This window comes from Pelmatolapia mariae, linkage group LG14, assembly GCF_036321145.2.
Source record: "Pelmatolapia mariae isolate MD_Pm_ZW linkage group LG14, Pm_UMD_F_2, whole genome shotgun sequence".
NCBI classification, from domain to species: domain Eukaryota; kingdom Metazoa; phylum Chordata; class Actinopteri; order Cichliformes; family Cichlidae; genus Pelmatolapia; species Pelmatolapia mariae.
Window position 1 is genome coordinate 23869007 of NC_086239.1, and position 25672 is coordinate 23894678.

The 25672-nt window shown below is 42.8% G+C and overlaps 2 protein-coding genes across 3 annotated transcripts in view; one reads left to right on the plus strand and one right to left on the minus strand.

The window, feature by feature from the left end:
• map3k10 (mitogen-activated protein kinase kinase kinase 10) overlaps nt 1-3208 on the minus strand; it is a 45103-nt gene extending 41895 nt beyond the window's left edge. The window contains exon 1 of the mRNA XM_063493472.1: nt 412-3208. Coding sequence (XP_063349542.1) covers nt 412-1408 — 997 coding nt within the window. The 5' untranslated portion in view covers nt 1409-3208. The remainder of the gene's footprint in view (nt 1-411) is intronic.
• Nucleotides 3209-9152: 5944 nt separating this feature from the next.
• sipa1l3 (signal-induced proliferation-associated 1 like 3) overlaps nt 9153-25672 on the plus strand; it is a 93832-nt gene continuing 77312 nt past the window's right edge. For both annotated transcript variants that reach the window (XM_063492735.1, XM_063492734.1), the window contains exon 1: nt 9153-9296. The gene's annotated coding sequence lies outside the window, so the exon portion shown is untranslated. The remainder of the gene's footprint in view (nt 9297-25672) is intronic.

The following is a 25672-nucleotide window of genomic DNA, read 5'->3' on the forward strand; positions in this document are numbered from 1 at the left end:
ACCTATAACTCAAGTGTGTGTATATTAAACGGAGGAACTAAACAGAAGAACTATGTAAGGTTGTGTGTATCCTCACTGAGCTCTTAGTTGCAAGTTCAGTGACATCCAGCATACACAAAGGTCAGCTTGAAGGTTGCAGTACTGCAAACAATATCTCAGCATAATGTCAACATAATCTAAATATCCAGTCACCTTCAGCTGCATGATAACACAACAGCTGAGCAAACTCCTCCTGCTGATCTCACATCATAACAATTTAAAGTGTTTATCCACCATTGAGTTCTGCTCTATTCTTCTGTCTCAGTACATGTACATTACATCAAAACCTTTTTTCCAACAACTACACATTTGAAATGTGTTTTAGTGTCTTTGTTTGATTACAGAGAAGATAAAAGACTTTGAAGTACTCACTATTACTCGACTTGAGGTCTCTGTGGATGATGGGTACGAACGCCTGGTTGTGCAGATAGTCCATCCCCGTTGCAATCTGGACCGCCCAGTTCACCAAAACTCTCGGGGGGACCTTCTTCCCAGCCAAGGCTCGGTTCAGAGCCCCCCCTCGAGCATACTCCATTACCAAGCACAAGTTGGGCTCCTTCAGGCAGACTCCACGGAGCGCGATAATGTTGGGGTGCCGGAGCATCCAGAACAGCCTGGCCTCCTGCCGCACGCTCTCTGCTGTGACACTGATATCCTCATCTGGGTCCTGCCTGGCAGCCTTAACGGCTACTTCCTCTCCCCGCCACACTCCTTTGTACACTTTTCCAAATCCACCAGCTCCTATCACCTCCTCCAGGAGCAGTTCTGAAAAGTCAATCTCCAACGGACAATCACCCACCCCACCTGCCACCAGTCCACCTGAAGTCAGCTGCTGGTAATTGGGAGTGTCTCCCCTTGTGACATAGTTGCTTGGAAAGATACCCACCTTGTCCTGGATTTTGCCCGTCCACCAGCCCTCGTCTCCAGACACCTTAGAGTCCTTGGAGAGAACCTCAAGAAGGTCCCCACGCCGCAGGGTTAACTCTTCATCAGCTGTGGCCTCATAGTCAAACACCGCCGTCCAGTAAGGGTTGTTTGCCCCACCTCGATGACCAGAGTGGGAGTCTGGGGAGCCAGAGGAGGAGATGGTGGAGGAGTTCCAGCTGCTACCATTCTCCACCTGCACGACTGGGGCAGGAAACATTGGTGGCGCAGGGGTCATGTTTGGAGGCACGGAAGAGGAAGAGGTAGTAGAGGAAGGGGGCCCAGGGGGAATGAGGCAAGGGGGAGGGGGTGAGCAACAGCCCCCACAGCTGGTGCAGGACAGGGGGGCCGCTGTGTTGCTCGCTCTGCCGTATGGGTTCATGGCAGCCTGACTGCTGTTTGACACTGTTGGCCTGCCCTCGAACAACTCAGGCACAAAATCCATACAGGGCCCATTGACTGAGATGAGCTGCCCTCGACCACCGGAGGAGGGGTGAGGGGAATCAGCGGGTCAGAGAGCAGCGACTGCTCTCCCCCATCACCACATATCGCTGCTGAAACTGTGCCAAATCCTAAATCCTGTCACCGGCTGCTGCTGTGCTGTTGGCACAAAGTGTGGAAGTAACATGAATTCCCAAAGGCAAGTTTATTCAGGGATAACGTACATTAGGTCAAACAGAATGGATCCTAACCCCATGCCACCTGCCCCCCCAAAAACTGATTGTTTTCAAAACTGTCTTGTAAAAAAAAAAGAAAAAGAAAAAGAAGCTGCCTCAGGAGAGCGTATTTATCTGTGAAGGAGCATAATCAGAGAGATGCCTTCAGAGGTCCTGATCAGCTAATAAGCTGTGAATTAAATCCATCCAGTAAAAATCCAGCATTTACAATCTGAGCTCATAATTTTGTTAGAATTTTGATTTATTTGCCCGAATGACCTCTGATGGTTGCCAGACATGTTCCTTGTATAGACTCTTAGGCAAACTGCTGTGGGTGTACGAGCTGAGTGAAATCCTCTGCGCAGAGGTCCTCATTATTTCTCATCCAGCCCCGTATAGATGCACCTCCACCGCCTGCCATCTCCATGAATATAGGCTGTTTTCTCTTCTGCGTTTGGGAATATCCGCGGATATGCGCCCTACATCCCGACAAGCCGGTCCAAGCTAAATCCTACACGCATGGCCACTCAAGAGCCGGTTCAGTGTCCCTGAATAGCCTTCATCAGAAAAGCCTCGTCCATTTTAAGACAGCTGGGCAATTAGTGAAATGAGCCGACGGCTGGGCGACAGGTAGTCAATACAGAGCTGAGAAAGTGGCACCATGTTCAGCATCCAGCCAAGTCTGAGCATAACAAACCCGCCTCCGTCTCTGTGCAGCGGCCTGGTTTAATCGCCTCTGCTGGGCTGCATTGGTGATGGTGACGAGCGTCGGTTTGGACAAGAAATTCTTCCTCACTGGTGACGGGAAAGAGATGCCAGCGTTTATCATTATCCCGTTGCCCTGTTATCGCGCATGATCGCCGAATCTATAGCGGAGTAAGGAAGGTGTGAGCTTTAAATGTCCGCCACTTCTTCAGCGGAGACGGAAACCTTCACATAAGGTGGAAAACGCTGTCAGCGGAGGTTTGCATGGAGGCATTGCGGTATAACAGCTCTACAGAGAACCGAGAACGAGATGAACAAATCCACTGTCTCCATTTTTCCTCTATCAAGACACATCTGCATCCCACTAATATTAATGATGATAATAATAACAATAATAAAATCCTGTGTGTAAAATGGTGCAGCGTATCCAGGTGCCTCTCGCGTGTTCCGCCTTAAAATGGCTTAATTTTAATACTGTAACCTAACCTGGAAACTGAAGCCAGCAACATCCACTGACATCGTCGCATGGGCGTACGGTTTACATCCAAGTAAGGGGGCCCATCGAGGTCCTCACAATTTGGCGTCAGATTGAAAAAGCGCTCAGGGAGTCTGCTTCAACCAGCTGTCTGGAGCTCCACTGTATTCAAAAAGGCTTTTCTCTCTTCCCCCTCCACACACACACACCAAACAGACGAAATATTTCGAGCTCCGAGCTGTCAGTCTGTGGGCTGACTTTGCATTCAAATATGCCGGAGTGCCGTTCACGTACGCTGAAGCGAGCGCTTCCCCCGTCACCGATTCTCTAATCATAGGGATGGCTGCAGCAGGTAACAGGTCCACGCCCGCGATCCCATCGCCTGTGCGCAGATCGGGGTGCAGCTCACTGTGCAGGGCGGAGAGTGTAAGACACCGCAGTCTGTTGGAACGGGACTGGACTGTGTTGGTGTGCAGGTGCACCCTGGGTAATGTAGTGTTTGCGCGCTCTCCAGCTGACCTACATCATTCTGGCGGCTGATATAACTAAATAATTAACATTATTACAATCATCAGGAAACGGCTGGCTGTACAGTACATTATTAGCATTATCCTTTAATATACTGTGGCCTACTGTCCACTTAAAACAACCAGATTACAATTCAAATAATGTAAAATATTATATATTATAATATAATGCAATAATAAGATTTTGGAGCTGAAAGTAGGGAAGGATATTTTTAGGCTCTAGATGATAACACTACACAAAAGAGGCATTTTTATTCCCATTGTCCTGCTCCATTGCTTTCAATGTGTGATTTTTAAGCACCAGTGGCAGCTGGTATTTGTCTCATAGGCCATAAAATCACGGATTATAAAGCATTACTTATTTTATTTAGCCTATTAAAATCCAAAAAGCAGTAGCTGAATGTCTTTTTATTTGATCTAAAAATAACACCAGAATAGCAGTACAATGCAAAAAAAACAAACAAAAAAAAGCAATAAAATAATGTCTTTTTAAACAATAGCGTTCACGCCCGTTAATTGTTGAGCTATACTGACCCCTGGTGCGCAGTTAGTGAAACAGAAAGTCTTGAATGGAGTGTCTTTTTCAGAAGGGGATCAAACTCTCTAGTCCATCTTTCTTCAAGTTCTTTCTCCCCACTTCTTTTATTACTCTCCACCCTTTATTGCCGCTTTGAATTCAAGGCTTTTGTGTGGCGTCCTTGCCATCCTTTTAGCAACACCCTCCTGTGCGTCAAACTCCACTCTTTATCAATGCTTAGGTTGCATGCTGTGGTTTATTCTTACATCTTATTAGAAGGGTTTTTTTTTCTCACATTATATATTTGACTTGCTGGAAAATTCACATCCTATATTTTCATTATCACCCCCGCCAACGAGGTAATGGCTCAAAAAGTTTTGAATGAATTCTGATTAAACTTTGTAGAGTGTAGGGTGGGATCATGTTAACAATTCGTTAAAATTTGAACTGAATCCACCAAGGTTTTCAAGGTCAACTGAAATATTTATTCATCAAAAATTGATAAAAAAAAAAAAAAAGCTTTATAACTTAGAAAATATGATTCCTAAAAGTCTGGTATGTCACATTTGACCTTTGACCTCTCCTTTAAGGCCAATAAACTGATTTGAAGGTCGGAGTGATAATATTTGCTATATAGAGATATTTTTAAAACTATGTTTCTTACTGCAATTGTTTGTATTGACAAAATATAGGCACTTGGAATATATGCCATATGATATACAGACATTATTAGGGCAATGATTTACAAAGCTCAGAGTCAGTGTTACAATACAAACACGTCATGTCATGTAACAATGCAATTCAATTAAGGAGGTGGTGGGTAAGGAGGTGGTGATTCATTCAACAAATTACAACAACAGTCGACTCAAGGGGCTTTAATTCCCCACACGCTCCTGCAGGCAGTCTATCCTTCAAGCTCGGGTCCTCTACCAGAGGCCTGGGAGCTTGAGGGTCCTGCGCAGTGTCTTAGCTGTTCATAGGACTGTGCTCTTCTGGACAGAGATCTCTGATGCTGTCCCTGGGATCTGCTGGAGCCACTTGCCTAGTTTGGGAGTCACCGCACCTAGTGCTCTGATTACCACTGGGACCACTGTTACCTTCACTCTCCACATTTTTTTGAGTTCTTCTCTGAGCCCTTGGTACTTCTCGAGCTTCTCGTGTTCCTTCTTTCTGATGTTGCTGTCACTGGGAACCGCTACATCTATCACTACAGCTGTCTTCTTCTGCTTGTCTACCACCACTATGTCCGGTTGGTTAGCCACCACCATTTTGTCCGTCTGTATCTGGAAGTCCCACAGGATCTTAGCTCGGTCATTCTCCACCACCCTAGGGGGCGTCTCCCATTTTGACCTCGGGACTTCCAGGCTGTATTCGGCACAGATGTTTCTGTATACCATGCCGGCCACTTGGTTATGGAGTTCCATGTATGCCCTGCCTGCTAGCATCTTACACCCTGCTGTTATGTGCTGGATCGTCTCAGGGGCATCTTTACACAGCCTGCACCTGGGGTCTTGCCTGGTGTGATAGACCCCAGCCTCTATGGATCCTTTGCTCAGAGCTTGTTCCTGTGCTGCCATGATTAGTCCCTCCGTGCTGTCTTTCAGTCTGTCTTTGTCCAGCCACTGGTAGGATTTCTGGATATCAGCCACCTCCACTATCTGCCGGTGGTACATACCGTGCAGGGGCTTGTCCTTCCATGATGCTGCCTCCTCTTCCTTCTCATTCTTGGGTTTCTGCTGCCTGAGGTATTCACTGAGCACGCGGCCTGTTGGGGCCATCTTACTGATGTATTCGTGGATGTTTGTTGTCTCATCCTGGACCGTGGTGCTGACACTCACCAGTCCCCGGCCTCCTTCCTTGTGCTTAGCGTACAGCCTTAGGGTGCTGGACTTGAAGTGAAACCCTCCATGCATGGTCAGGAGCTTCCTTGTCTTGATGTCAGTTGCTTCTATCTCCTCCTTTGGCCAGCCTATTACCCCAGCAGGGTACCTGATCACGGGCAGGGCGTAGGTGTTGATAGCCCGGATCTTGTTCTTACCATTCAGCTGACTTCTCAGATCTTGCCTGACCCTCTGCAGGTACTTGGTGGTTGCAGCTGTTCTAGCGACCTCTTCATGGTTCCCATTCGCCTGCGGGATCCCCATGTATTTGTAACTGTCCTCTATGTCTGCAATGTTGCCTTCTGGTAGTTCAATCCCTTCAGTTCTGACTACCTTCCCTCTCTTTGTTACCATCCGACTACATTTCACCAGTCCGAATGACATTCCAATGTCATTGCTGTATATCCTGGTGGTGTGGACCAGTTAATCGATGTCTCGTTCACTCTTGGCATACAGCTTGATGTCATCCATGTACAGGAGGTGGCTGACAACTGTTCCATTCCGCAGTCGGTATCTGTAGCCAGTCTTGTCAATGACCTCACTGAGGGGATTCAGGCCTATGCAGAACAGCAGTGGGGACAGAGCATCTCCTTGGTAGATCCCGCACTTGATGGTGACTTGTGCTATAGGCTTGAAGTTGGCCTCTAGTGTTGTCCGCCACATCCCCATTGAGTTCCTGATGAAGGCTCTTAGGGTCCTGTTGATCTTGTATTCAGTCATAGGCCTTCTTGTAATCAATCCATATATTGAGTCATGTGCCTGTTCATCTTAGGTCCTTGAGGATCAGGACTGTCCGGCCTTTGGTTAGCCATTCTGGTTGTCGCTCGTCAACTAGCAGCTGGTTCATTTGTGCTGCCAGGCGCTTGTGGAGTGCAGTCAGCTTCTTTAGCCAGTAGGCGTGAACCAATGTCAGGGCCTGGTGCTGTCCAACTCTTCATACTGGAGACCCTTTCTTGGATGTCTGCTACTGTGATGGTTACTGGACCCTGTTCAGGAAGGTTGCTGTGGTCTGCCCTCAGATCCACTAGCCACTGAACATTGCCGTTATGGGTTGCGTCCTTTTCCCGTATGCTCTTCCAGTATTGTTCGATCTCCAGCCTTGGTGGCGCTGTTCTCATATTTTTCCCCTGCCACTGAGAGTACACCGTGGCTAGTTCTGTGGAGAACAGCTGGTTTATTCTCCTGTCTTCGATCTCTCTGGTGTACCTCTTCAAGCGGCTGGCCAAGGCTGTAAGTCTTTGCTTGGCAGTTTCCAAGGCCTCAGGTATGGACAGCTTACTGTACTTCTTAGGCACCTTCTTCATCGCACCTTTCTGCAGCACCGATAGTTGGCTAACCTCCCTCCATGCTACCTTGATCTTAGCTTCTAGCCTCCTTCTCCATGGAGGGTACTGCCCCTTGTGGCTGTTCAACTTGTAGCCCAGCATCTCACTGGTTACTGCTGCCGTAGTGTAGATCAGCTTGTTAGTCTCGGTAATGGTGGCTGTAGGTATCATCCGTAGTGCTGTATTAACGTCATGTAGCAGACCTTCTGAGAGTACTTCACGTAGTCTTGGTAACCGGCTACGGGGGTCCAGGTTTCGAGCTTGGCCATGATCCTGTCTTTCAGGTCAGTTCCTCTCACACTCAACGATCCTTCTTCTATCGCACTTGGGGCTTGGTACCCAATCTCGGGTGGGGGTGATGATATCACCCCCCTGACCTGGCGTCCTGACTCCTCCTTGCCGTAGCATTTGTGTTGTACCTCGTCAATCTCTAGCTGTGAGAGCAGTCCCTTCTTTTGAATGTTGGAACACTGAGCTACTAGTTGTTTCGCCGTCATTGTGGATGTTGGGTATCGAGGATTCCATAGGTCCTTCATCCTATTCGTGTAACCCCTTCCGCCAGGGTTACTTGCGTAGTAGCATTCCAACAACGCCCTGTTTTCGCGTCTTGCCCACCGATGCCTTCTTGTTCCAGTAGCCCACTTCTCGTCAGGGTGCCCTGGTTCCTCAACACCTGACGCGGACCTTGCTGAACCGGGCGACATCCGAGCCGGCAAGCCTTCATATTTATCTGTCTCAAATGAAGTAGTTTTTAATGTGTGTTATTTTTGAGTTATTATCTCAAAACTTTATTTTAAGAAGTTGAAATTTAAAAATTTTTTAAGGTTCCTTGTAGAATATACAGTGAGATTTACTGTTAAAAAAAAGCTCTCTGGAAAAGAAAGAAAATCAATCAACAGTATAAATATAAAAATAAATTAATATATATAAATTCTTTCAAACAAATACTTATATATCATTAACTTAGTTATTGTTCATTTCAGGTTAATCGCTCAGCATTTCAAATCAGCAACCACAAGGGTGTGCTATTGGCCTATTTGTGAACTTGACATGACACTGAGTAAAAACGTATTGGGCTGCACAGTAAAACACTCTGTCCACATTTTAAAAAAACCAAAAAAAGGAAATACATTTACTCAAGTACATAACAATACGGGGATATTCCATTCTGCTTCTTGATACTATTCCACCAGTTCAGATTCTGTTTTTTATTTTTTACTTTGTAGCCTCAGATTATTCATACAACATATTATAAACAAATAAATTATAACTAAGTATTATAGGTTAGGATAAGATGGAAGTTTGTAAATGAAAGAATAAAGGGCACCATCGTTATCTGTAACAATAGGTCTAATGTATAAGCCAATACTATAAAATAATTTACTTGTGCTACTCTGCCTTCAAAATAACTGCATGAATAGTTTTCATTCATAAATAAACCGTACGAAACCACAATAAATTAAACTAATACTTGGTGTTCTGATTATAACAATGTTGGGGCGTTGCCATGCATTGCAGAACCCCATCCTTCAAATTTAAAAGCTACACCTGCCCTAGGGTTACTATAGCTGAGTGATTTTTATTAGTTTATTAATTTTAAATAGTTGTGATGGGATGTTTTTTGCTTAACCACTTTATTAGATAGGGTTTTCCTCATTTTAGCCTAATCTGTATTGTTAAAAATGTGTTTTTGTGTAGTTTATTGTTCTTATGTGCCATATTTTTCAGGCTCACAATTTAAGAAGTTTAAAATATAGAAAACTTTACATCAGTAAAGTGGGTATTGGGGTATTGCCAAACCTCTAGGTTCATTTATGGTTATGATTTATTTTTTGTTCTTAAAATGTCTTATCAAGTTTTAAGTAACTGCAATACCCACTATTTAATTAATCAGTATGCTTTTATTTTGATGCATTGTTGTTCTCGTACTACAGCAAAACTGTGAATGCAGGACTTTGATAGGTACTTGTACTCTGCAGTATTACCACTTGTATTTACTACGTGTTTCCACGGCTCCAGGAGCAGCAGCGTGCCGCCCCCTGTGTTACTATCAGTAGTTTGCGCCAGTCGGAGCTACGCATGCGCAGTGAGTGCGGGCGCAGCTTCGCCGTGGTTTCGGTTGAGAATTCTTGGCAGCGTCTCGCTTGGTGAACAGGCAGCAGACTGTCGGGCAACGGCTGTTTCCACAATGTCTGGAGGATTATTTTAACGGAGCTGGAAGTGAGCGGAAACCCTGGAGCAGCGAAAGGTAAGCCGTGTGTGCTCTTTTGGTTTTCTCTGAGCAGTTTTGGGTGAGCAGCCGGGGATATTCAAAAGCGCTGAAAAGTGGCGAGCGAAGTGAACGTTAGTGAGCCAAAGCAAACACCGAGAGGAGAGGCAGCCGAGCCGACCCGACCAACTTCAGTCAATGCGGAGAGCAGCCTCTTTACTACGGCTCAGCCGCGGGTCTCAGTCCCGCCAGGAGCCGTTTTCACCGGGTCCGTGCTTCACTTCGACCTCCAGCTTCTCAGCAAAGTGCATACATACTCTCAAATGTGCCGCTGCACGCAAAAATTATTAAAGAGAAAATATTCCACAACCTTCGCGATCCTTAAGGGGCCATTGCGCATGCTCATGGGGCTCTGCAGACTTCGGATTTGTAGTTTTTCGTACCTGAGTTAATCACAGTTGCGAGGGCCAAGAGAAAAACGGTAAAACTACAAGTTCCAGACAATGGGAGCTTTGTTTGGGAGCCAGCTAGTTAGCCTGGACGAGCTTTGAATTTCGAGTAGTTTTTCCTACAAACGGAAGTTCCCTTGGCTGGAGATTGGATCCAGCATGAGCGGCATGGGAAATATTTTGGCTGCACCGCATATTTAAGGAGGAGGGGTGGGGGGACGAGTTCAGTAGTTGTAGATGGAAGTGGTTTGTCATGAAAGGGTATGCAACACGTTTTAATTGATTGTGCTTACGCGTGTGTGTGCATGCAGACGCTCAGCTGTCAGAGGACCTGTGTGCAGGATTTGTAAGTGCATTGTAGATATGCATGCTTCTGTGTGTGTGCTTAGTCGATTGTGTGTACGCAGAATGGGAGATGATGATGCCTCGGTGTGTGTGTCCTCTCCCTTTCATTGAGATCCTCCGTGTTGCTGCTGTACCCCCTCCACCCCCACACCCCCCAAAGCCCTCAGAAAACGACACGTCGAGTATGAGGATGATGGATTTTGTCGGGCAAGAGCAGCAGAGCATGGAAGCACTGCACATATTCAAGGCATCATTTGCTCTGGTCGCCTCTCGTCTGGAACTAATGGAATAATGATTACCAGGAAAATGTGAGAATCATGTGCAAATGCCTTAACCTGGTTATCCTGTACTGCCCACTGTTTGCTGTACTATGGGGGAAATCCTGTATTTCACGTCCAGTTTAAGGGGAAATCAGGATTGGATGTTGCCTGTGCAGTTTACTGTAGTAACGACATGGTTTTCCTCATTGTAAATACAGTTTTTGATCAGTGGATGTACACCGAGCTGCAAGAGTCAGCCATTCAGTGATCTGTGTTTCCGTTGTTTTCATCCTTTCCATGGGTGTTTGGAAAGCTTGCATGTTAAAAGCCAAACTAAGCACAATGGCTATTTTTGGTCAAGGAAAATATTAGGCAGTTGCTTTAGCTGGGAATCCAAAATGCATTATAGTTATCGACTGAGCAAAAGTTATGTACTCTCTTCGCAGTATAAGATAAATAGAAACTGAATGGTGAATGCAAACCTGATGAAACTGTATAATTAAAATATACCTAACATACAATATATCGACTATATACGTATTGGGACACCTACACATAATACCTACAGAAGCTTTTAAATCTTTCTACAAGATTTTGGAGGATGCTGTTGGGAATTTGTCAGGTCAGACACTTCTGTGAGCAGAAGCCCCCATTCTAGTTCATCCTGAAGGTACTGTATTCTTTTGGACCATAAGGCGCACCGGATTATAAGGCGCATTAAGCGAAACAAAACAGTCAGATAAGTCAAACTTTACTCAACTCATTCTTCTTGCTTACTCCACTTCCGTACCATTGATTCATTAATGTTGAATTCTCTTGCAGCTGCTCTAGTCCCATGTTGTTGCAGTATATTAATGACTAACCTCGTATTGTGGATGGCTTATCTCAGTTGTTCTCCTGACTGAAGTTTGGTCCGTTTACAGCATCCTGCCATGTTATTGCATTTGTCCCCAACCCTCGGGAACCCTCACATTAACATCTGTCAAGTGAAAAAAAAGAAAAAAAGGTTAGCATTCATCCTCCAGCCTCACTGTGTTTATGTTATGCTAACATAGCTGTGTCGCTAGCGATCACGTAGCACATCATTATATACCAGCTAGCCAAACTTCAGTAACCCTACAAACGTCACTGCTGTTTAGTTTTCTGTCTTCATTTATGTTGGAAGTGATAGCAGAGCTGTAAGTTTTAATTTTTTCAGAAATCTCTCAGTCAGAACATGCTATGTCATGTTTAGGTGGAAACTAGCGAGCTAACTTCCTGCTTCTAACTTCTACTTCTAACTCCGTTAAATTTAATACAGTCTGTTTTCATGGACGCCTGGATGTTAAACTTAATTGTTACACGTGGTAAAGCAGCAATGCTCATCATTTTATAAAGATGAAAGAATTTAGACAGTTTTTAACTCTCAGTGATGCCGCAGTGCTCGTTTGACTTTGGGACCTGAAGCGGACGGACTTTTGGACCCAGATTACTCCGAGTCTGTGAGGCTCCTGATTACAGTAGCTATAATGCTCCGACAATCCATCAAGCGGTAGGGCTTCATAGCTTACCAAAGTCGTACTAAAACATTTTTTGACAGATTTTTGAGTAGGGCTGTGCAATATGACCAAAATCTCATATCCCGATATAAGACATTTATCGTCCCTACAACGATATATAGCACAAAAATTATACATTTTCTGTAAATTCTGTGAATCTCGGGCAACTCGACTTGCGTGAAGTGTTTTCAGCTGGGTGTCGTGTACCTGGAGTCGAGTGTTACATTTTTAGACATAAATTGAAACGGCCACCATTTTCTTTGTCAGTATTTATTACACGGCATGCTGCTGGGAAAGCCTTTTCTAAGGTTTATTTTTTAGCACCTGGCGGCTCTTTTTTGCTTCTCATCCGTAAACACTCTGCATACTATTTCACGTGATTCATTTTATTTTGAAGAATCTCAACAGGATCTTCAGCTTTATTGTGAAAGGTTTATGTGGAAAATAAATAAGCGAATGGAGCCACGTGATGTTGTTGCTAACGACAACGCATAAAAGCAGTCGCTTGTCTGTCCATAGTCAGAATCAGAGAGACTTTATTTATCCCCAAGGGGCAATTAAGTGTGGTTATTTTAAATATAAGAGGGAAAACTTTAAGAAATTAATTCTACAGTGACCATCAAAACGATGAAAAAATATTGCCGTAAACAGTTTATTTTGCGACACCACGAAACAAACGATAGCGTAATATGAAACGATAGACGTTTTTATATCACCATCAAATATATATCATTATATCAAACAGCCCTATTTTTGAGCGGCATGTACCACATAAAGTCGGTTCGAGGTCAGTAAGCATAACCAGAATCGATACATAAGGCGCACTGGAATATAAGGCGCACTGACGATTTTTGAGAAAATTAAAGGATTAAGTGCGCCTTATAGTCCGAAAAATACGGTACTCAGCGGAGTTGAGGCCAGGGCTGTGTGGGCAAGTCAACCTATTCCACATCAAACTCATCTAAGCATATTTTTATGGACCTGGGTTTGTGCACTGCTTTACATGGAAACCCATTTCATGAAATTACCAGTTCATAGTTGATTTACACTTCTGCATAGAAGTGCCTATAGTGCTGTAGGTACATCTTAACTGCAAACCCCTTTGAAACCCTACGCTATGCATAACCTGGCGTACACTTCTCCGGAAATTTAACTGGATATTGAATCGATGCAGCCCGCAACTATTGACTGACTGGGCTGTTCATTACCGCTGATTCGTCTTATGTATTTCCGCCTACTTTTTAGCCTCAGTTTTTGAATTTATCATTGAGAGGATAACAGTCATAGCCTCAATATAAGAACTCATGCATGTCAGTAAGTTCTTGAAGGGAAATTGGCAAACCTATGGGAGTGGATTTGAGGAGATGTACAAAGAAGTGGAAAAACTTGAGGGATAAATGTTTGCCTCTGGGAAGAAAAAAAAGTACCCACAATAAAGAGAAGGCACCCAGGAGGGGAAAACAAGCCAGAAGTTTATTTGTTTCTATTGTGGCATGTATAAAACACTGGGGACGTGACCAGATGCGCAAGCATGCTGGCAACAGCACTGGCTACTTACGTAGGTTACATCGTAGGCTCTGTAAAGATTCAAATCAACTGTCAAAGTGTTTGCGTTGAAGTTATGATCTTAATGCCAGAGGAGGTGTGAAACTCATTGAGTCAGCAGAGAGTTGGTGACTTTCACACACTATGCGTCTTAGCGCTCAGTGACCCCACTCTGTAACTGTCAACTGTGGTTGCCACTTTGTGGCTGAGTTGCTGTGGTTCCTAATCACTTCCACTTTGCAATACTGCTTAAAGGTGGTCATGGAATATTTAGGAGAAAAGAAATTTCACAAGCTGACTTGTTTCGATGAGCCATCCTACTACAGTACCAATATGTTTAAATTCAGTGAGCTCTTTAGAATGACTCAAATATGTGTAAAGACAGACTGCATACCTGTGTTATACCTGTGGTAATGGGACTGAAAACACATGAATTTAAAGATTAAGATGAGTGGGCTAAAACCTTGGTTCTTATAGTGTATGAACTAAATGTACATAGAATTAAAGAATACTCTTTTAATGAGTTTGTCAGAAAGATTAAAACAGTTTGTGGGGTCACAGTTAAAAAAAAAGATCCCAAAGGAACTTTCATTAGACCTGAAGCTCTTTATACTTGGTTTGATTTTTCTCCAGATGGGTGAAGTTGTGTTAAAAATTTGCAAGCATTAATGACCAGTCTTATTTTAGAATTATTTGTATAGCCGCCTGTTTGGGAGATGTGTATACTTTCAAATGCAAAAACTGACACCAAAAGATGTTCTAGATGAGCTGCTTAAGGGACTTTTTATGAACCTGTATACAGGGGGATGCAGCCACAGGTTTGAACTGACCTTTTTCATGTGCCAGAGTAGTAACTTGATAATGATGTCTCTGTTCTGTGAACATGCCTCAGTAATAACTTTACAATATGAGGGGGATGAGGAAGCTAAAGTGAATTAGCAACTTTTAGCTAAAGCTGTGTTGTTGTTGTTTTTTTTGTTTGTTTGTTTTTTGTTGTTTTGTTTGGGGTTTTTTGTAATGATAAAGATTTTTCAGAAAAAAGGCTGTTGAGGTTTGTTGTCTTGGAGCTGAAAATCGTTGTAGTTTAAAGTTACAGTCATTTGTTTTTTGGGGTTATTTGATAGGGGGGAAAAAGTGATACTCTGAAATATCCATGTATTAATTCATTAATTATGTCTTCCAACAACAGCATTCTCATAAGCTTATGCTTATGAGGAAGCTGCCTTGTTGAAGGCGTAGATAGACATTGTCGTTCTGCCTAACGGCGTTATATGTATGTAGCTACAGAGCAACGACATGCATAATATGCTCAATATTGTCCATCACCAGAAATCTGACAACGAGCCAACTAAACAACAACAGCTGGTTATAAGCTGCATTTTGGTTAACTAGGGCTGTGCGATATGACCAAAATCTCATATCCCGATATAAGACATCTATCGTCCCGATAACGATATAAATCACAAAACTTTAACATTTTCTGTAAATTCTGTGAATCTTGGGCAGCTTGACTTGCGTGAAGTGTTTCCAGCTGGGCGTCGTGTACCTGGAGTCGAGTGTTTTAACCGATGCATGAAACGATGCATTTTTAGACATAAGTTGTAACGGCCGCCGTTTTCTTTGTGAGTATTTATTACACGGTGTGCTGCGGGCAAAAGCTTGTTCTAACGTTTGAGTCTAAGGTTTATCTTTTAGCACCTGGCAGCTCTTTTTTGCTTCTCATCCGTAAACACTCTGCATACTCTTTCACGTGATTCAGTTTATTTTGAAAAGTCTCCACGGGATCTTGAGCTTTATTGTGAAAGGTTTATGTGGAAAATAAATAAGCGGATGGAGCCACGTGATCGTTGTTGCTAACGACAACGCATAAAAGCAGGCGCTTGTCCGTCCGTAGTGTGGTTATATTAAATATAAGAGAAAGAGAGAACTTTAAGAAATTAATATAGCCACTACAGTGACCATCAAAACGATGAAAAAATATTGCTGTAAACAGTTTATTTTGCGACACCACGAAATAAACAATAGTGTAAAATGAAACGATAGATTTTTTTATATCGTCATCCGATATATATCATTATATCGAACAGCCCTAGCGTTAACTGTTTAAACTTCACCTTGCCTATCAAAATATGTTGATACAGCTGTAAGAATTCATGTGTTTCACCTGCATGCACCTCGTGTTTTATCTAAAATATGTTTCGCTGAGTGTGACATGGGCTTGGAAAGTCTTGTAAGGTCTTTTGTGTCTATCTAAGCATGTTTCTTTTTCTCTTAAAACAATGATATCACGTTAATTTGCGTTGACCTCATAACTCTGGACCCATGTAGGATTGTTGCAAAGCGTCAGGAGTCAGTTTGTAGCAGATAACTCTTGCTTTCAGTCTGTGATCTTTGAAGACATCCTATATTTTCTGCTACATATTTTTGGTGTTTCATTGCATGCAGCTGCAGGAACAAAGACTGCTGTCTTCAAAGGGAGGTGAATGTGGGCCACCTGAGTTATTTCGCCTGTAAACATTTTGTTGAATCACAGCATTCTATCTTGGCAGAGGTGACTCATCAGTTGTTGATTTTCCCCTTTTCCTTTTTTCTTGACAAAGATTTCAAGGAACTTACTCACGGTCGTGCAGTCGTGGTCATCTGTGGGAGGAACAAAGCAATCTTTCCAAGATCGTGATTTATTTTTTTAACACCAGTAAAAGCTGCGTTTTGGCATCAGCGATGGTTGTAGTTCTCTTTCCCGGCCGCGACCCGTTTGTAATTTTAGAACACAAAATCTCTTGCCAGGTTTCTTTTTAATCCTTTAAGGCGTCTTAGTTAAATAGAGGTTAATAGAAGTGAATAACTGTGTGTGCTCACTGTGTACATGACATCCATCACAATCACTGGGTGTATCCTGATAGGTCACAGAGAGGGAGCACAAACCTTGAGGCTATGGATGCCATCTGGTCTAAGTCAGGTTCCACGGTGATGCTGCATATGTGCATAAGTTTGTGTTTAAAGTGGGTCTTTAACTAGAACTTGGGCTAGCTACTGTCTTCTATTCTTTATTAGAGTGTATTTCAAATTGCATTCTGTGTTTGTTGCTGGCTCATAGTCTTTTTATAGCCTTTATAAACCGACACTGTGACACAGGTTAAACCAGTGCTGGCAGTTAATCTGAATGGATCTGCACACGTCAGCACACCTGACATCACAGCCTCCACCCAGCTTGCGGTGAGGGCATTAATTGACTGTGATCAACAGGTGGTTTTATCGAGGTGTAGTTTTGTGTGTGTGTGTTTTTTTTGGTGATGGTTTGTTATTGTTGAAATAATAAACCTTCCAGATAAAACAATTTGTACATCAACTCTTTTTCCATCATTTAAAAAAGTGCATTTCTTTCACCATTTATTCAGGACATCTACTAATCTGAAGGTTGGTGGTCCGATTCCTGGCTCTTCTACTCTGCCCAAGTATCCTTGGGCAAGATACTGAACTCTGAGTTTCTCTTGATGCGTGAATGTATGTGACTGTTGGATAGAAAGGACTTAGACATGTATGTGAATACACATTCTACACGTTCTATACAAGTTCTTTGCGTGCTGAAGTATAAAAGGATTATATAAGAACCAGTTCATTTACCATTTGCCAGGGCTTGTCTCGGTCATTTTTATCATCTCAGTCAAAACACTTAAACAGTGTTACTGGACTTTATCATGGTGTTTTTCAAGCCTGAAGGTTTGTTTCTGCTCCTAAAGTTAATTTTCATTTAAATATTACTCATTTTCTGGCAGAAGTTAAACATTACAATTAATGTACTGTAAAACTTTATGCGGTTGTATGTCAGATAAATAACGTGGGTATATGTTATAAAATTAAATCCTAATTCAGATCAGTCAAAAGTTTTAAGTATCACAGAAGAATGCAAACAAAATAAAAGGCTAAATTCTTTGGTTACTTAAAAATTAATAATGTAATAGAATACCAAACAAAATCTCAAAAAAACCTTCCTCTATACAATGTCTTTTCTTCTGCATAGATTCAAAATATTGTACTATGTAAATAAATGGCCAATACACATATATGTGTATATATCCTCAGCACAAATGCTAGAAACTTTTAAATGTAAGCAAAGGAAAACTTGAACAAAGCCAATATTTACTCAGTTGTAGTCCACGTTTTCTCTAATGAAGAAAGAAAAGAGAAAAAGCACAAGAAGTGCAGTTAAGTGTGCAGTGAGGGTCATATGGATAGTATGTGCAGCTAGACCACAAATCCAATGTGGTATTGAGCTGTCATAAGATGAGAGGCAGTGTTCAACCTGGACAGGGGTCTGGCCTGCTATAAAGCTACAGGGTAACTCAGAAACAGGTGTCAACACTTCTCCCATTTTGCCTTCCCTGCCTGCTGCTGCTGCTGAGGGCTGGATGCCTCATTTGTATTGGCGTAAAGCACCTAAAAGCTGAGTTGCGTTTTTGCTCAGCACAGCAGCAAACCGAGCGAGCCATTAAAAAGTGTGTTTCAGAGCATGCGTCTTGTCTAAAAGCACCTTTACACCCTGTATTTACTTTGTGAATCCATATATAGAAATCTCTGGGCTTTTTGCCATTACTCTTTATCCTCTGTAGTGTTTTCAACAAGCAACCATCAGTTTCATTTTTGTTTACATTGCATGCAAATAAGCTGAAATGTCTGGACAGAGATTGTTTTAGTCTTTATGTAGCAGGCACCTTGTGGATGCAGGTACATGGGGGGGGATGCACAGGCAAAGCATGCCAGGTATGAACATTTAACTGCAGTCAATTAAAATACAGTTAGATTTAATTAAAGGTAGAATACAGTTGCAGAGCAGTAATCTGTAACATACAGATGTGTGTACATATAAGGTAGAAGAGTAAGAGGCAATAAGAGAGAGAGCAGAACAGAAACGTAGAGGTATTGTGTGGGTGTAGTAAGTGTGAGTGCAACAGAAAGGACAGAAAATTGCATTTCATTTGATAATGATGTAATGTTGTGTAGTTTTATGTAATATTGTGGTTACAGTGTGCTAAGTCACAGTTTCTATGAGCAGTCAGCATGAACATGTTTTTGTCTAACTGAAAATATATCTCTGTATACATGAATGTGTATATCTGGATACCTATTTCATTTTATATACATGTAGATATTTGAGTAAATTGGACTCAGCAGCATCTTTGTGTATGCAACAAGCTCTTGTTTGCAAACCTAATGAAAGTTGTTTAGATACTGTGCATAAACACATGCTGAATAGTTGTTCTGTGTTAGAGTTCAGGTGTACAGTTTAATATCAAATAGCATTAGATGAGTGACAGCATTACAGCCCACCCCCCTCCACTCTCTTTGATGTATTTTTCCTCCCTCAAGGGTTTTGTCCATAAGTCAGCATTCATGATGGTGTCAGGAGGTCAGAGATTTACAGAGGGAGGTGCACACCATGTTTCATGAAATGAGTCTCTGCTTTATGGCCTCTTGTGCAATGATAAAACATCTTCTAGGTAGGCAGCTGATCTGTCAAAACTGCCTCCTCTTTTTTTTTCTCACTCCCTCAGTGGTCAAATTCTCTCAAGGTGTTGTTTACCCATCTGTGTCTTCTTGTCAGAGAAGAGAATGAATCAGATAATCACAGGCCTGGGTGTAAATATATGAGATGTGCCACTTTCTTTCTTTAAAAGAGGTCTTTTTAGCAGCACAGGCTATGTCCTAGGCTCCATCTTTCTCCTCTGAATGTGTTTGACCCGGGTAAATATAGCCTGTTGGTTTTAGCTCGAGGATAAACCCAGATGTTGAGGAGGCCTGTCTTGCCACAGGTTGGCCTGCGTCCGCTTCGTGGTCATCGTTGGTAACAGAGGGGAGAGTGAGAGAATGAAAGAGAGCGAGAGAGAGAGAGAGAGAGAGAGAGAGAGAGAGCCACATCGTCCATCCACAAAACACGTAAACAGTGTTACTGACTTAACTCTCAGCTTGTGACAGGGTTACAGCAGATCCACTGGCTACAAAGGCATTTAGACAGCCTGATAAAGTGCTGTACATAAAGAGTGATTTACACAAGACTGTATAATGCAGTCCATTCAGGAATTTAAAGTGAAGGCCACGCTACAGATTTATAAATGGATATCTACTCCAGAAGAGTCTGTACTTAGCCCTTGACAGGCAGTGAGTTTAAATGTGAACACTTCGATCTGTCCTTATTGAAACAGAGAAGGACTAAGATTTTCATGAGTGTTAGAAAACTGGATTCAATGTTTTGAGGGTTTTCCGAATTCTTACATTAAATCTGAGGGCATGAAAAATAGGAATAGCTTCACCAATTGGCTATACACTTGCTTTATCCCTGAACAGCACTGAATGTCCTCACCTTTATAACATTAAGGGCGGACTTCCGGATGTGCTTTGCCGTGTGAAGACGTGCGTGCGGAGGCTCCGTGTAAAAGTAGTCAAAAATAGTAATATCGCCAGTTTGAGGAAGCTCGTTTAATACGATTCGTGCTTTGGAGTGACCGAGTGTGCTCACGGGGCAATTTATGACCGAAAATGTCCAACCGACAGACTCGTGCCGGCGTAGAAAAGTTGCACGCGGATAGCAACCCTGCCGCCGCAGCTAGCAAAGCTAATGCTAGCCCAGCACACGCCGACAACATGCCTCAGTGGGCCCAAGACATGATGTCCGAGATCAAAAAAACGAATGCTGGGATCACAAAATACAGAGAGGAGACGAAAACCGAGATCATGAGATGCAAAGAAGAAATAGAAAAAGGAAGAAAAGAGTCCAAAGCCGAGATGGAAAAGTGGGCTAAGAGTGTGGAAGATAACACTAAAGCTCAGTTTGAGTTGCTACGTGAGGAGGTGAGGCTGATAAGCGAGACGACCATCAGTCTGGCTAACGAGATGGAGGCGCGGAAAAAAGAAGTGGATGACACGCTGAACGACCAGTCTGACAGTATAACCAGCATGGAGACGAAACTGAAAGAAATGGAGAAGGAGATGCTGAAGCTGAGGAGACGGAGTGAAGACCTCGAGGCGAGATCACGACGCAACAACATACGCATCGTGGGGGTAAGAGAAGGGGCTGAGACAGGCAAGAAGCCGCCGGAGTTCATAGCTGGACTGCTGAAAGAAAAGCTGGGGCTATCAGTGACACCGACGCTTGATCGAGCACACCGAACACTCGGCGCAAGACGAGATGGAGCCGGGGCTCCACCGAGAGCGTTCGTGGTGAGATGCCACTACTATACAGAGAAGGAGGAGATACTGAAGAAGGCAAGGGAAATGGAGAGAACGCCAGAAGGTCGGAATGGACGGATTCACATCTTCCCAGACTACACCCAGGAAGTAAACAATAAGAGAGCAGCCTTCAAAGAAGCAAGGAGCCTCCTGCGTACCTGCGGGGGGGTCAGATATGGGCTCCGTTACCCGGCAACGCTGGTGATTACACCAGAAGGAGGACAAACGAAAACCTTCGAGAGCCCAAAGGACGCCATGGAGTTTATCAAGAAGACATTGAACCCCGGGTGAAGTATATGGGCTGGTCTGAGTTTGTATAAGTATAAGGGCTACACTGGTGTAGGGACTTGAATGTCTCAAGAAAGATATTGTTGATTGGATTTTACAATACTGACAAAGTAATATCTCATTTTATTGTTTTGTATTTGAATATTTTATTTAAGAAATACTGTGGCCCTGCTTCATACTACTTACACATTATTTTTGTATTACTGTATTTTGTTTTCAAAGATCTTTTTGCTACAAGCTTCCCCTACTGTTTTTTTTTTTTTTCCCTCCTTTTAGGAGGTGCATAGATTGGAGGGGTGATATTATATTTTTAGAACCATGGGATATTTTGCACGGAGCCGCACACGGTAGGCTTGGCGTGTAGGAGATGGTGGACCGGTTGGCCACGAGAGTGCTTGTTAAAGAGCACTGTGTTTGGGTTCATGTTCATATATGCAATGTGTTGTGTGTTACTTGTGTATGTGTGTGTGTTGCTTCCTCGTTTTTTCCCAGACACCGCCCCTTTATTTTTTCTGTTTTTGCTGCCAGATCTTCAGGGTGTGATCCAGATAGTGGACGGCGTAGGAGCGTAGTGGGCATGTTGGGCTGTGGACTCCTGGCATGGCACCAAACATGGCTGTGAGCAGAATGGGCACAAATTTGATGAGCTGGAACGTAAGGGCGATCAATAAACCGGCTAAACGGAGTAAGATCTTTTCCCATTTAAGAGACCAGGGAGCAGAGATAGTATATTTGCAAGAGACACATTTGTTAAACAGGGACCACCTGAAACTGTGTAGGGGGGGATTTAACCAGATCTATCATTCAAATTTTGATAGTAAGAGTCGAGGAGTGGCCATCCTTATACACAGGAATGTACAATTCATAGAAACAACTGTCATAAAAGACAAACATGGTCGATATGTTATTGTAGCTGGGAAATTATTCAATATGCCAGTGGTGTTGGCGAATGTATACGCACCCAATTGGGATAATGTTCAATTTTTTAAAGATTTGTTTTCATTACTACCTAATTTGGACACGCACAATTTGATTTTGGGGGGAGACTTGAATTGTGTCCTAGATTTAACTCTGGACCGCTCTAGCCCAACACCTAGTGTGCTAAGTAAATCTGCTCAATGCGTTAACTCCTTTTGTAAAACTTATGGTATATTCGATCCATGGAGATATGCAAATCCGACTACCAGGCAGTACTCCTTTTATTCCCCACCACACCAAACTTATACTAGAATTGATTATCTTTTGTTAGACAATAAATTGACCCCCATGGTAATGAATGTAGAATACCCTGGTATAGTACTATCTGACCATAGCCCGGTCACACTGACACTTAAATTCCCTGACTATACACCACCTCAGAGGATGTGGCGTCTTAATAGTAGATTATTGGCTGATGATGATTTTAAAGAATTCATTAATTCGCAAATAGTTTTTTTCTTGGATCTTAATGATACTCCTGATATAAGTAGTGGCACTTTATGGGAGTCATTAAAAGCGTATATACGCGGACAAATCATTTCATACAGTGCTGGTGAAAGGAAAAGAAAAATGAAACGTACCATAGAATTAATGAAAGCAATAAAAGAAGTTGATCTGGCAAATTCTATGACTCCATCTGAGGAGTTGCATAGAAAAAGGATTTTGCTTCAGACTGAATATGACATCCTGACAAGTCAGCGTGAGGAGGATTTATATCTTAGGTCAAGACAAGATCTCTATGAACATGGTGAGCGCGCTGGTAAACTCCTGAGCTACCAGCTAAAACAATCAGCAGCTGCTGGTATGATAGTAGAGATAGGAGATAATATGGGTAATAAAATTATAGATCAGAAGGGTATTAACAATCAATTTAAATCTTTTTATGAGGACTTGTATACCTCAGAAATAAATGATAGGGACCGAGCAAAGAATTTTTTTGACAACCTTGAAATACCACCACTAGAGGCAGCAGATAGAGATAGGTTAGAGGGACCCATATCTGCCACGGAGATAGACAAAGCAATTCGGAATATGAAGACAGGAAAAGCGCCGGGCCTTGATGGGTACCCAAATGAGTTTTATAAAACATTTGCTCCCAGACTGATACCCTTGCTTTGCAGAGTATTTAAGGAAGCTCTTGATAAAAAAGCTCTGCCCCAAACAATGTCACAGGCCTTGATCTCTGTACTCCTTAAGAAGAATAAGGACCCACTTAAATGTGAGTCATATCGCCCAGTAAGTTTACTTGGATGTGATTATAAAATACTGACCAAAGTACTGGCAGCTAGAATTGAGCTTGTTATAAGTAAGATAATACATCCTGATCAGACAGGGTTTGTTGCAGGTAGACAACTCTCCAGCAATCTCCGCCGTCTGTTCAATGTACTATATACTGCTGAAGATAACATTGTGCCAGAGGTTGTGATATCCATAGATGCCCACAAAGCCTTCGATAGAATAGAGTATTACTATCTATTTACGGCCCTCGAGAGATTCGGCTTTGGTCCAACATTTTGCTCGTGGATTAAAATAATTTATTCGAGCCCCCAGGCTGTGGTAAGAACAAATAATATCATATCTGAACCCTTCTCTCTATTCCGGGGAACGAGACAGGGGTGCCCTTTGTCACCCCTGCTCTTTGATGTGGCAATTGAACCCCTTGCGATAATGCTAAGACAGGCTGCTGAATTGGTAGGGATACAAAGGGGGACACAAAACCATAGGCTGTCCTTATATGCTGACGATCTCCTCCTTTTCCTGTCAAACCCTGCCATTAGTATCCCGGTGGCCCTTGGTATTGTCAAAGATTTTGGGAGGGTGTCGGGCTATAAAATTAATTTAGACAAAAGTGTTCTTTTCCCCATTAATAAACAGGCGAGGAAACTTTCTTTCCGGGCCTATCCCTTTGCAATACATAAGGATAAATTTACATATTTAGGTGTTGATGTAACTAGTAAATATAAAGATTTACTGGACAATAACTTTAAAGTAACACTGGACAAAGCAAAATTAGATATGGAAAGGTGGGCATCGCTCCCATTGTCATTAGCAGGGAAGATAAATTCTGTTAAAATGAATATAATGCCACGGTTCCTCTATTTGTTCCAGACGATACCAATTTTTATTCCTAAATCATTTTTTAAGGAATTGAACAAATGTACATCTGCCTTTATTTGGAAAAAAACAGTCCCCAGGATAAGAAGAGAGTTTCTTGAGAGACAGAAAGAAGAGGGAGGCCTGGCTCTGCCGAACTATATGCACTATTATTTTGCTGCTAATATACATAAGTTGTTATTTTGGGTCAGAGAGTTAGATGAGGATGAAACCCCAATATGGGTTCATATGGAAAGGTATGTCTCTAGCCCAGTGTCCCTGCGCTCCCTGGTCTGCGCTCCTCTACCCTTGAGCAAACATCTTTACACAAACAACCCGGTGGTATCTAATTCTTTGAAAATTTGGACTCAATTCAGATCACATTTTAAAAACAGAAACGCCCTCCTATCTGCTCCCATCTATGGAAATCACTTGTTTTCCCCAGCCCTCGGGGGAACAGCCTTTAGGGAATGGCATAGAGCTGGGGTGGAATGTGTCAAACATCTGTTTAAAAATGGTACTTTTATGTCTGCTGCTCAACTGGAAAAGGATTATGGAATCTCCTCCAAGACTAACTATTTTAGATATTTCCAGGTTCGGGACTTTGTGAAAAAGTCATTCAGCCCCTCCCTCGAGCTTCCACAAAGCGGATGGATAGACGAGCTGATGGACACAGATCCGACTGCTAAGGGGACAATCTCCACGCTATATGCAAATATTCAGAAGGTGGCTTCCCCCTCCCTGGACAATGTAAGAAGGAAATGGGAGGAAGAATTGGGGCTGGACATTTCAGAGGTTGACTGGGGAGGGGCAGTGGATCTAGTACACTCTGCTTCTGTATGTGTAAGACACGGATTGATACAGTTCAAGGTGTTACACAGACTCCACTGGTCAAGGGAGAAACTGGCAAGAATGTACCAGGGGGCCGATCCGACCTGCCCCAGATGTAAACAGGTGCCAGCCAACTTATGCCACATGTTCTGGTCTTGTTACAGGCTGAAAGACTTTTGGACTAACATCTTTAGAACATTCTCATTCATTTATAATAAAGATGTGGAACCAATGCCTCTGACAGCCATCTTTGGGGTGGCACCGAGGGAAACTCAACTAACAGCCTCTCAGAGGAAGGCAATAGCATTCACCTCATTGTTGGCTAGGAGACTGATTCTATTTAATTGGATAAAGGCAACACCGCCATCCCATAAACGCTGGGTGGAAGAGGTGATGGCACACCTCAAATTAGAGCATCTCAGATTTACGATACAGGGCAACACCAAGAAATTCTTTAAGGTCTGGCAGCCTTTCATTTCCTATTTTGAAAATGAGTTTCCGTCTACTCCATAACTGGCAACTTTTTACCCCCCCCCCCCCCCCCCCCCCCTCTTTTTTTTTTTTTTTTTTTTTTTTTTTTTTTTTTTTTTTGGTCCTGTCTGGGTATAGTTTTGTCTTACATTGTGTTGTAGGACTTGAGTTCGAGTTTTTCTGTATGAATGATATGCTTTTTGGAAACTCAATAAAAACACTTTGATTATTATTATTTATAACATTAAGGGCTCTCAGCTGTTACTCCTTCTCCTCCCTTTCCTTTGTGAAGTGTCTCTCTGCCCTCTCTTTAAAACACAAATGAGGATGGTGAGTGATGCTGATGACGATGCTAGAAGCACAGTTCATTCAATTGATCTCTAGGGAAAAGT